The following is a 13,339-nucleotide window of genomic DNA, read 5'->3' as shown; positions in this document are numbered from 1 at the left end:
GAAGGTGACTAGGATATTGGACTGGTTGGAAGAGAACCTTCTGTCATTACAGGTGGAACACATCAAAGGGAACCTCAATGTTCAAGTGGACTGGTTAAGCCGCAGGACCATTCAGGAAGGAGAATGGTCATTAATTAATGGCTAATAACCCAGATGCTTAGGATGCCAATCATGGATCTAGCATTGGCAGACAACCAAGTTCCCTGGTTCATGTTGAGATTCCATCATCCTGGGCAAAAAGCATATATGCACTAACCTCGGACTGGTCAGAAGGGCTGCTCTATGCATTCCCTCCAGTACCCATAATACTGAAGCTCCTTCACAAGATCATGCAACAGAAAGTGGTGATGATACTGGTGGCACCCCACTGGCCTAGGAGACCCTTGTTCTCAACTATACTGCAGATGGCAGTGGAACCACCCTTTAAGCTTCTACAGATTCCAGATTTCCTAAGACAGGGTCCGGTTTGGCACCCAGATCCAGAATGAAGTTGACCATCTGGAGACATCTAACAGATATGGATTACTGACAGGTGATTGTGATAACCCTCTTAAACTCCAGGAGGCAATCAACTACCAGACTCTACAATGTCACATGGAAAGCCTCTGTGAGATGGGGAAGAAGGTACACTATCTGAAGCCTTCTGTAATAGTTCTGCTGAACTTCCTGCAGGATGAGGTGGCACAGGGTCTAAAGCCAGCCACCTTAAGAAGTCAGAAAGCAGCAATTCCAACTGTCCACGGGTAGATGGTTTTCAGCTATCTCACCATCCCCACGTAGTTCAGCTCCTGAAGGGGGCCACAGCAAAAGCCCTTCCCCAGGTGCACAGATTCCCAACATGGAAACTGAACGTGCTCCTACAGGCCGTAACAAGGTTTTCACAAGGACAAGATGGCACTACAACCCGATCCAACCTCTAGACCCAAGGTAGACACGATCATCCTGCTGTCCTTCTGTCCAGACCCTAAACATCCTAAAGAAAAGGAATGGCACAGCTTGGATGTTAGGAGAACTCTCAAGGCGTATCTGATCTGCACAGAAGACATAAGAAAATCAGACAGTCTGTTCATATCAGTTTCTCCACCTAACATGGGACAGAAGGTATCCAAGGCAACAATTAGCAGAATCCTAAAGATCTGCATAGCTGAGGTGTATAAATTGCTTAGTATGCCTACTCCAACCAGGATTACGGCACATTCAATACACAGTGCATTGACAAATGCAGTACTAATAAATAGACATTCAGTATTGTAAGTATGTAAAGCAGCAACGTGTTCTTCCATAGCCATGTTCACTAGACCAGGGGTAGTCAACCTGTGGTCTTCCAGATATCCATGGACTACAATTTCCATGAGCCCCTGCCAGCAAATACTGGCAAATGCTAGCAGGGGCTCATGGGAATTGTAGTCTATGGACATCTGGAGGACCTCAGGTTGACTACCCCTGCACTAGACACTACAAAATTGACCAGTATAGTTCAGCTGAGGCCACCTTTGGCAGGTGGGTTCTGTAGCACATTCTGGAACCAGCCTAAGTATCCACTTGGGTATATAGGCTATAGAAGTGCCCATCCTAACAGATGTCCTCCAATCCAGTGGGAGAAGGACTATTGGCTTTACCAAAGAGAGTCCTTCTCCCGTGCAATAAGGAGGATGTCTGGCCCTCCCAAAATAGACTCGTTCTGGAATATGATGCAGTATAATGCAACAGCTAGGTACAGGTGAAGTTAGAGAAAGGTGACTAATTACCTCTGTTCCTTTCCTTTTTTCTTTCTATTACAAAAATAAGGTTAATGGTTAATATATTGCATATGTTAAAAGATAATCAGTTCTAGTTTTAGTTAATCTACTTTGTGGCTCTCGGAGCGTCCAACCGGGGACAAGACGCAATGCACAGGACAGGAACTGGAGGGAGGGCATTTTAATCAAACCTGCCTCCCTGAGCAGCTGAAGGGAAAACCCATCCTAACAGATGTCTTCCTTACTCCAGGGGAGAAGGACCCTCTTCAGTAAGTTCAATGGTTGTTTTATTGAGGTTATTTGCATTTTTTTATTTCTTCAGAAAATATTCTACAAGAGTAAATCATTTTAAAATGAAGATTATTTAAATTATCTTTTTTATTAGGATGCCTGTTGTATACATATATACGACATTATTGTAATTAAAAATTAAAAATTCTAAATGATTGCTTATTTAATTGGTAATGGTCATAATATATATCTAGCAGATTTAAGCTGGCAGCTAGAACATAAATTACAAAATTTGATATAAAAATATATTTCAGATTATGGATTTCTCTCTGTGTCGTGTATATACAAATACATTTACTTTTGGCATTAGTAACTTAAAAGAAGCAAGTGATAATACTGTTGGCAGAACAAATACTCATTCATATCCAAACTTGAGACTGCATGTGGACTCTGTACCCCTTTCTCCTGGCTCTGGATTTGGGATACTTACCTGAGCTGCCTCCCTCAGGGGGAAGGCACCAAGTATAAGGCAAAGGAATCAACAAGAGTCAGATAGCATATAACTGAACAGGGACTCCTGGATCAGGGAAACAGGAGAGGCCAGGCCAGGAACCGTTGAATTAATAGGGAAGGGTGAATGACTGGCTCCTCAAGAAAAGAGAAGGTAGGAGGAAGACAAGAAAGGGAAATAAATGCAGCCTTCACAGATAGGTCAGGGAAGAAGAAAGCAGCACAATGCTAAAGAAGGAGGCAGAATGCTGTTCCAGGGGGAAAAGGGGCAGATTTGTAATGTTCAGGCAGTTCTGAACATTTCTGTTCTGAGGCCTAAGAGTGCCAGTGTGGAAGGCTTGATGGCAGAGGAGAGAGAGAGAATGACCTCATGGAAGGATTGGTCCCATTTCATAAAGTGGAAAGTAATGTTCATGTTAAGTAGGAAGTTGTATATTTAATTCTAATGAACAATGAATTGCAGAGTTCAAGTCAAAAATAATTGAATTGTCCAGGATAGTTTTTGCTGAAGGTCCAGATTCCAACTTCTGTGTTGACTTGTTAGTTTCCAGTGAAGAGTATCAAGACCATAATAATAAATATAGTACAAGATCTGTTGTTCTATGCTTACAATGTTTGGTCTCATAAGGCAAAGATTTCCCAGCAGTTCTTTCTATAGCTAGAAAAGCCATCTAACCCAATTAACACAACACATGTTTTATAGAGGACTAGTAAGAAAGCCCATTGTATGCCAAATACAATGGGCGCTAGCAGGCGGGGGCAGAGCGAGGGAGTGACGAGGGTAGGGTGAGGAAAGGTGGCTTACCCGTGAGAAGGCTGTAGTGATGGCGGGCAGCTCCTTGGTGGTGTCTTCTGGCCGGTGGCCATGTTTGTTTGCTGGTGGTGTCTTCGTCGAGGCTTGTGGCGGCTGTCAGAGGTGGCGGCCTGATGCGGTGAGAGGCGCTTTGCGCCTCTCGCCGCATCAGGCCGCCGGGCAGGGAGTCCCCGGCAGCTGTGCTCCGCGCGACTGCCGGGGGCTTCGCGCCTCTCGCCGCGTCAGGCCAGGAGCAACTGCGAGCCGCACTGCGCGTGGCTTGCAGTTGCTGGGGCTGGGAATGAGAGGGATCAATCGGCAGGCGCAAAGCGCCTGCCAATTGGTTCCTCTGATTGTCTGTCCTGAGGAAGGGTCTAATCCGGACCCTTCCTCATCCGGGACACATCCCACCCCAGAACGCCTTACTGGTTTATTTAGTCCGTGGCGCCCGTGGCGCCACGGCCGGTGTACAGATTATGGATTCTCAGCATTCGGGGGTTGGACTAGATGACCCTGGGGATCCTTTCCAACTCTGTGATTCTAAGGCTGTGTTCTTACATGTTCAAACTATATTGGGATTTTGTTTTAAATTAGGTTTTATTATTAGAATAAGAAGTCAATTAAGTAAGATTTTTCTTAAGGATGAGTGTTTTTATACAATTTGTTTTATAGCCTTCTTTTAAATCACTTCAGCTGTTTTAGATAAACAGTTGTGAAAATTAAGTCCTGGAAAGCATATGAAATACTGCTCTTAAGCTCAGAGGTAGAGAAGAGAATCTAGTGTTGTTGTTATGTGCGAAGTCTTGTCCGACCCATCACAACCCCATGGACAATGATCCTCCAGGCCTTCCTGTCCTCTACCATTCCCCGGAGTCCATTTAAGTTTGCACCTACTGCTTCAGTGACTCCATCCAGCCACCTCATTCTCTGTCGTCCCCTTCTTCTTTTGCCCTCGATCGCTCCCAGCATTTGGCTCTTCTCCAGGGAGTCCTTCGTTCTCATGAGGTGGCCAAAGTATTTGAGTTTCATCTTCAGGATCTGGCCTTCTAAAGAGCAGTCAGGGTTGATCTCCTCAGAGAATCTAGTATTAACATATTAAAATATGGTATGTGCAGATGAGACTTTTGAAAGGTAAAGAGAATATTTTTATAAATTTCTGGTGAAAGAAACAGCTAGAATTTCTGATGTATCATGGGTCGTCAGCATAAAAAGAACTTTGAAATCTTGTAGAATTACTCATTATACTACCATTCAATTACTACAATTAAATTATACTACTTTTTAATATATACTACTTTGTATAGCAGAGTTTCTTCCCTTGAGGGAATAATGTTTCTCCCAATCTCTCTGATTTAAGTTCTCTATGATGGTGACTTAAATTTCACAGTACTTCAGCATGTCTCAAAATAAATCATTAACAGGAAAAGGAAACAGTTTTAAGTTGCCTTTTGTGCACAGCAGAAGTTTACTGTGGTAGAGTTCTGGGCAATACTTGAGTGCTTGTACTATACCAATATTATGCTTAACTTTATGAAGTATGTTGTTAAATTTGATAATATACTTTGATAATACAATGTATGCATATGTGATCTGTTTTGTGCTTTGATTTAGATTTCAGAGGCAGATCCCTTCGTCCCCTTAACTAAAGGCTAAATCACATGAATGTATTCTACCATAGGTTTAGAGAACATTCCTATTGAATTTGGATACAGGTTTTATTAGGTTTTATTAGCTGCACCATCCCTGTCTTGAATATGACAGATATCTCAGTTCTGCAGTGGAACATTTTTAATGCTTATAGCCTCCAGCTTCAAATGCACAAACTAGCTTCTTATGATATGAATTTTATAGGTAACTTAGGGGATAGGATCTTTCTACTTGCAATATATAAATACGAAACAATATTTAAATTTCTTGTTTCTCCATAATCAGGTAGAATGGGACAAGATAAAAACACATGTAGGCAATCATTGTTATTGATGGAAACTCATAGAAATAGTGCTTCGAGTGAGCACAAATTGTGATGGTATCGTGTGACAATACAAGTACTACACCGTTACCAATGTCTAAATGTTGTGATAATTAAGTAAGGTTCCTTCTCATGTAGAATTCACATTTTAGAGTAATGCCACCCCTGAAGGTGGACTCTATGGCATTATATGCAGCTGAGGCCTTTCTACTTCCCAAACCCTGCTCTTTTCAGACTCTACCACAAAAACTCCACAAATTTCTCAACATGGAGCTGGCAAATCTAGTCAAACCTTCCCCCAATGACTGTTTCCTCTAAGGCCAAAATAAGCTTGGAAAAGGCATTGCCCCCTCCCCCTGACTTTTACTGATAGTGCCAAGCCTACTGTAGTTGTCTTGCAAGAGCCGCTTAGGGAGTCTGTTGCTTAAAGCTACAGGCTTTCCTGTTATCATTTTAAGACTTTTTAAAGCCCCCAGTGGGCTCCCTCCTCTCTGCAAACTTGGGAACCTTTTCAGGTTTGCAAACAAATCTATCTTGCCCATTCATAGCTGCAGTAATCAGATTGAGTATCCAAAGATGGACCAACTTCACTATCCTTATCCATTGTTCCTCTTAATATTTGTGAGACAGCCTGGGGGGTAGAATGAGTTTGGGGTGTCAGAGTTGGAATAGGGCCAATCAGAGTGTGGCCAGCAAAGCTGGCTGTACCATAATTGGCCCTGCCCTTATAGCTCCCGCTCTCCTTCCCTGGACGCTAGCCACTTTGCTCTCAGACGCCTGAGAGAGACACACAGAGAGGCCTGCCAAACCACAGCCCTGCTTCCCTCCTGCAAGCAAGCCCTGATTACTTGCTATGGCTCCTGCTGCGAGGGAGAGAGAGACAGAGACAACAGCCCCAAACTGCAAACGAGCCCTGATTACCTCCTATTGCTCCTGCTGCAATGGGGAGAGACAGGCAGACAGAGACAGCTGCCCCAAACTGCAAATGAGCCTTGATTCCCTGCTAAAAATGAGCCATTGATTCCCTGCTAAAAATGAGCCCTGATTACCTCCTATGGCTCCTGCTGAGAGAGAGAGAGATCTGCACCTGCTGGTGTCCCCTGGGTCCTAGTGCCCATTTCATTCCTGGTTGCAATGGGCTTTCTTGCTTGTTAGACTATAAAACTGCAACAAAAGTAAAGTTGACCATTGCTTTTTTGGAAAGCAACGAATACGTCAGGTTATCAACATTGCACGTTAACATGAGAATAAAACAATGTGTTTTTAGAGCTTAAAGGTTTATTTTTGTTTAAATTATGCTTTAAAGTAGCTAGTGTAATAGGGCTAAATTATCCCTAGGATTTCCCTGTTGTCTTTTCACCCTCTTCCTGCAATCTAGGAAGGATAACAGTTCAGAAAGTTCTCTGGTATAGAGAAATGCAATGGCATGTTGACATGTGTGTGTGTGTGTTACCAGGTAGTAGAAGGAGACCAGAGGTATAAGTGACCCAAGATACACTCCCCTCTGCTACTTGGTTTGAAATTGAAGTTCTGACTGTGGACTAAGCATTTGTGCCAAGGAAAAATCTGGACTGCTTTGGGTTTGGAAGAACCTGCTTTGGACCATGAAAAGCTCAGCCAAAGAGCTTCGGCTACCTCTGAAATGCTTAGGCCACTAAAGCCTAGCCCCAATTTCCTGCTCCGCTGGGCAGGCTGAAGCTGTGTTGCCATGGCAGGCGTGGGGCTTGCTTTGAGGAATGGGCAAAGCAAGGGCTCTCCTCCCTCTCCTTGAAGCCCGCCCTCTCTGGATCCAGGGAAAGCAAGCTGGCATGGGTGCCTTCCTGGGCTGGTGAAGCTCCCACCCCTGCTTAGCCTAGCTCAGGCAGGCAGGTTGGTGATAGGCCTTGACGCCCGGTGGGATGGTAGGATGCTCCCCTCAGCGGCACACTTACTCTGTGGTGCTTGGGGAGGGTGGAAGCCCCAAAGTCTGCTGTTCATCACCCCTCCAGCAGGCAAACGGATACCTGGAAGCATGTCCCTATGGACAGGGGACCAGCTGCAGGTAAGCGAAAAGAGCGAGTTGTGGCAACAGCACAGGCAGGGAGCAGGCCAGGGTGGCGGACGGGGCTCTTGCTCTCCTCCCTTCAGGCCTCAGGAAAGGTGCTGGATGGGGACTGAAGTGAACTATGGACAGCTGCTTCAACTCTGTTTCCCTATAAGATTTTTCATTTTGGACCTTATTTGGTCGATTTGTCTCTGAAGCAGCCATGCTTTGGAGATTTTTTGATTGGAGTGGTCCAAAGCGCTTATGCCTACTATGGACTGTTTAAAACTGTACTTCTGTATATTAATGTGGACTGGTGTTCTGGCAAGACACAACTTACAGTCACAGTCTGCACTGCATTATCTGTTTGTGAGAAATATTGTCAGCAAAATAAATGAATGGCAATGATAAAAAGTATAATAGGCATGTTTGTATAGTCTCCATTTGTGCTTTTTATGTGTTGCTGTACAGGACTCTACAATGCATGTTTTTCCAGGTTTCACATGTTCAGGCTATCCTTTCCACTTTCTGATTTTGAAACAGCAGCAGGAACCCAAATGTAGATGGTTGAAATTATGAGTAACAACTCAGTAGTTCTTAAGCAATTTAGAAATACAGAATCTCAGATCTAAATAATACATCTAAATACATCTAAATAATTTTATTGTCGATACATTTTATGGATGTAAGTTCAGATTCCTGTTTAGGTGTCTCATGAATGACTTTTGAGCTTGTGAGGCTGCCATCTGTAAAAAAGAAATCGGTTACAGTGATGCCACTTCAGCGTTTTTGTAAGGACAAACATTTTAAAATCGCTGTCTTTAGGAGTGAGAGTTGCTACAAAGGAACGTTCCAAGGAAGCTTTAGCCATGCATGCATTTCTTTTACTTGCACATAAAGAGTTATTTGAGCTGCTCCCAGACCCTGGGGCATCCAGTTAACATCACTGCCAAATTCAGGTTTATTAATTATTCACAACTGGAGTCCTGTATTGGATTAGGATTATAATGAGATGCCTGCATGGTCACATAACAAGGCAAAATTTTACTTCAGGCAACTGGTCATGATGCTGTTGCTATTGCTGTTTCTCCTGCTGAGGTGCATCAAAGCACTCCACTCTTTTCCAGTTAACAGAGCTGCAGAGCACACAGGCTGGGAACAGCCACTGTGCATCCCTGTGTTTCCTTGACAATGGTGTCCTGTTAACTGCTGCTCCTTAATTTTCTTTTTCTCTCCTGGCAGAAAATTTGAGTAAGCACGTGCTTCTAGATGGGGACGGTCCAACTCACATTGGCTTCTTCTAGCCTCCATTATTTATTTGTTTGTTTAAAACATTTTTATGCTGCCTTTCCATTTAAATTAGATTCCCAAAGCAGTGAACATAAAAAGATTTCAATCTTAAAACATTTGAAATAGAGATCATACAAAAATATTTAGATAATTCAGTAAAAGCATAAACACACAGAGGGAGGAGGACCAAGAACATTGTCATCCCCCCCCCACACTGTTTGATCAGTATAGAGCTGCTGTGCCCTCCACTGTACCCTTTCTGTAAGACTTACCTACGAAATGCTTCAGAAGAGAGCAGGGAGGGGGGGCTTTTCTCTGCACTGAGATCACTGCCACTGCTTCCAGTTGAGGCTCCTTAAATACTTCAGTTGAGGTCTGGCCTTTCCTCCTTGATTCTTTCAGGGTGCCCCTTTTAAAAGGCTGCCTATGTGTTAGATAACTGCAGCCTTGCCCATTTCCTCTATCCTGGAGGATGGGCTATGGGATGGTGGGCCCTGGGCCCAGTAGGCTGCCTGGGATCCCATTTCCCCTGCCCCTTCTTCCTGGCAAGCCTTATAGAGTTTCTGTACTAGCCATGTCAACTGAAAGAGGTTACTAAAGCCTGTTCTATCCTTCCAAAAGAGTCTCACTGGCTTCCACAACTGGTGAGGAACTGGATGTTGTCTGTGTTGGGTTCCACTGTTTCTCCATTGCCCTTGTTACCTTGTGCCTTTGCTGCTGGCCCTCTGGGATTGGCTGCTGACTGGCATTCAACAGGGGTCTGGCTTGCTGTGATGTCCTCCTGGTCATATCTGATTGCCTTTCTGTGGCTTCCTCCATTGACCATTCCCAGCTGGTTGCTATATCCCCTGGTTTGTCAGGCATCTCTGGGTGTTGCAAAGACTTGGGAGCTGCTCCTGTGATGTTAGGTTAGAATTCTGCCATCTTCCCCCAGCATGATCTGGAGATCTCTGCATCCTCTGAAAAGAAGTGTGGAAATGTGAGGCCCAACTCTGGACAAGTAGTAATTGGGGGTATTCCAAAAGCAACAGTGTCTGGGGACGGTTGCGGAAACCGGCAGGGGTGCAGGATGGTGCCGCCCGTCCAAGGACTGGGAGAAAAAGCTGCACCTGAGACAGGCTGCTGGGAGAGAGGGTCCAAGGCTCAGTGAAGCTGGCGCGGGCACCACAACCCGTGAGAATCCCGAGAAACCAGACTCCAGAGGCCTGGGTGAAGTGAATGTGATGGAGGCTAGCTGGCAAGAGAATCCAGAGGGAAGCTCCATACCTGACAAGACTGTGGAAGGAGAGGGCCAAATGAAGCTACAGGGGGAAGTTCAGGAGGCAGAGAATCCAAAGGGGAGGGAGGAGAAGGCAGCCCCCAAACCCCTGCAAGCTTGAGGGAAGGAGAGAAAAAACCAGAGGTGACAGATAGAGAAGGGGAGCGGGAAAGAGGAACTTACCTGGTGGCTCCCGGGAACACTTGCCCTCCGGAAACACTGGAATCTCACAGCCCAGAGAAGGCAGCCTAGGGAGGGAGGAAAAAACACCCCTTCCTTCCATGGAACACTTAAGGCGGGGCTGAGGAGGAGGAACAGAAAGGCTGGATTCCAGGAATGGAGGCTAGAGAACAAGGGAAGAGCAAGGGAGAAGTCGTAGAAGAGGAAGTGGAAACCGCCCAGAAGGTAGAAAGGGCTTCCAGTTTAAATAGAAGGGGCAGGGTTTTGCACAAGGGAATAAAAAGAAAGGGCAGACACAGAAGGGGGGGGGAGAGACAGAAGACTCGGTGTATGCATGGAGAAGAAATAAAAGGGTGTTGAAGACGCACTTACCGTTGCCTCAGTGTTTTTCATCCAACAGACAAGATGGCTGAATGAGGGTGGGGTCATGGGCAAAAGGGACAACCTGCTACAAACAGTAATCTTCATATATTGGCAGATGACAACATTATTGTTTTGACAAATTTAAAAATAAAAATTGTAAATGTGTAATGCTAGCCAATTGCATGTTTATTATGTTAATTTTGATACCTGCCCTGAGACTTTGGGGAAGGGTAGGTTAGAAATAAAATATTGTTAATAGCAATAGGTTGTCGTTCTTTCGGTGGCATTTTTTAATTTGTGGAATATTTGATCATAGTCAGATAATATTCAAGTAGCAATTTTGACAGATAATTGACTGGTATCCTAATCCTAAAACTAGAACATTATGTGTACCTACTTACTTATATTTTATCTTAGAATGAGATAGTAAAGTTGTGCCTCTTTCTTTTTGCAGCCTAAAATGACTACTGTATAAATGTCATAACATAAATGGCGTCCAAAGTAACAGATGCTATAGTCTGGTACCAGAAGAAGGTAAGGGTGTTTTTTTTTTAAGGTAAAAAAAAACAGCGACATGTTTTTGTTTGGTTTTGTTACTAGCATGCCAACGATTTACTGGTGGTCCTCCAACCTGTGTTACTACTCACTCCCACATGAGTTATATTTTTTCTTGCAGCCTTTAAACTATAACTTACATGAGGAGGAATCTGCTTTGGGCTTAGTCTGCTTGATGCATAGATAATGAAAGCAAATGCAGGGCAGGCTTTATGGAGATTGCAGTGCACTGGTGAAGCATTTGCTCCCTTTTAATCTTAAAAAATAGCTTCTTAAGATTAGAAAGAAGGGAGAGAATCATACAAATCTGTTCTTGCAGCAGAGATGACTACTGAAGTTATTTACAGACTACTGGAGGGTAGCCAGTGTTCAGGCTTGAAACTTTGGAATGCTGCTGCCGTTGATAATACTGGACTATATAGATCAATTAGCATTTAATTTGCTGCAATCATAGGTGCATTATTGCACTCTTATAAGCTAGTATTGCAACCACAGCTGTCCAGGTTTTTCCTCTGCCCTGTGAGCAATCTTATCTTCCCTTCTTCAGGAGTAAAGAGATACAGTAACTGTAGTTCTACATCAAATGAATTGGCCAGGTTCAATTGGAACCAGATGTGCTACTACTCATCATTTTATTGTCATTCAATACATATTTCATTTATACAAAGGTAGTTAGTTTGACTAAGGAATTCCCAGAGGATCCTGGGAACTTCAGAATGGCTTAAGTTTATTCTTTTTGTAAGGTGAAATGAAAATTATTTTAAAACATTAATCCAATTGTTCCTGCTAGGGTGAGAGCAGCTGGAACTGAAAAAAAACATTTTAAATGCTATATTTGAAATATGCCGTAATTCAGTTGCTTATAATTGTCATTTAAAAGAAAACTAAGCATATTTTATTCCTCCCATTAGTTATGACCATTGCTAAAACAAGATAATTAGTTCTGAATGTTGTTTTTGAATGAATGCAATAAAAATATTTCTGCTAAATTTGTTCTTATAGTTTAACAGGAGGCATTGATAAGAATTACAGTTGGGAAGTTCTTGCATAGTAGCCATAATGTGCTTCCTGCCCTCCTTATGGATGCTACAATCTAGAAGGAGACTTAGTTTAAATTGAGTTATTCCAAATACCAGAGATTTCACTATATTTGTTTTATTAACAAATATACATGGCAAGGCATTAACAAATGTACAAGAAAAGAGGCAAAGAGGTAAGGTGGCATTGGCAAGTTAATCGGTTTCTTGACTTGGCTGCCCCTGTATGCTTTCCTTGCAGGGCAAGATATGGACTTTGGTTGCCTGACCTGGGTGTGGGAGGGTGAGACATTCACCCTGGGACAACTTACCCATCCAGGTTTTCAGTTTTCCACTCATCCCTGCCAAAAGGCTGGGGGAGGTGGTGATGTTGGTCTGAGAAACTTACTCTTTGCAGGCATTCCTCATCCCAATGATTCCAAGAACTGAATGTGTGGGTCTAGTGTTGGGCACAGTAGAGAGTTGGGCCATCTGTTTAGGGTACCAAATGCCTAATGCACTGGCAGATGTCCTGCCGAATTTCCCGGAGCTAGTCATTAGGTGAGCTGTACAGTTCCCAGACTATTAGTCTTGGGGGACTTTAACATCCATGCAGAGAAGGCCAGTTCCTCACAGAATTTGGGACTAGTGTCAGCTATGGCAACCATGGGAATCACCCAAATTGTTGTTGGCTTAACACATCAAGCAGGCCACCCCCTGGTTTTGATCTTTGGAATGGGGATAAATAGTGGCCCTTTCCAGACCACTAGGGTGCCATGGTTGGACCACTTTGCCCTAAAGGTCTGGATTGACATACCGCCCTCGCCCTGTATAAGCAGAGAGCAGATTTATGCTCTCCCAAGAAAGCTCATAGGTCCAATTTCTGGCAACTCAGTGTGGCATGACTGGCTTTCTGAAGCCATCGATAAAATTGCTCCCCAACACCCTCTCTTCTCCCATTCAAAGACAGCTCCATGGTATACATTGGAGCTGTGCAAATGGAAACAGAAGTTTTAATGGCTAGAGCGAGTCTCACAGAAAACTTGTGATGAAGTGGTGAGAACATCCTGTAAGATGCTTATAACAGCTTATTAGATGGCAGTTTTCATGAACCAGAATCCAATGAATTACACAGAAAAAGGGTACAAGAAGAACGAGGTGGAGCCAAAGAAGCCATTCCTGCGTATTAGAATACTGAGGACTCCTGGCTTCCCTTTGTAATAATTTCTCCCCACTATTGTTTGCATATACACAATTGTGTTTCTGAAAACAATCCATTGTACTACATACCTTCAGTTACCATCTTAAACATATCAAACGATTCATTGTCTACAGTGAAGCTCTATGCTGCAGCTGCATTTGTTCTAATACTACGGACAGACCTGAGGGATCTACAACAAACCTTTTTGGAA

General features: G+C 43.6%; 1 protein-coding gene across 3 annotated transcripts in view; it reads left to right on the top strand.

The window, feature by feature from the left end:
* Nucleotides 1-13,339, top strand: part of PHTF2 (putative homeodomain transcription factor 2) — an 89,052-nt gene that overhangs the window by 12,561 nt on the left and 63,152 nt on the right. For all 3 annotated transcript variants that reach the window (XM_077338050.1, XM_077338052.1, XM_077338051.1), the window contains one exon: nt 10,811-10,890. In XM_077338050.1, the coding sequence (XP_077194165.1) occupies nt 10,846-10,890 (45 nt within the window). In that variant the 5' untranslated portion in view covers nt 10,811-10,845. The remainder of the gene's footprint in view (nt 1-10,810; nt 10,891-13,339) is intronic.

This window comes from Paroedura picta, chromosome 5 (assembly GCF_049243985.1).
Source record: "Paroedura picta isolate Pp20150507F chromosome 5, Ppicta_v3.0, whole genome shotgun sequence".
Taxonomy (NCBI): domain Eukaryota; kingdom Metazoa; phylum Chordata; class Lepidosauria; order Squamata; family Gekkonidae; genus Paroedura; species Paroedura picta.
Note: the sequence above shows the minus strand (reverse complement) of the source record. Positions and strands in the feature narration are given on the sequence as shown.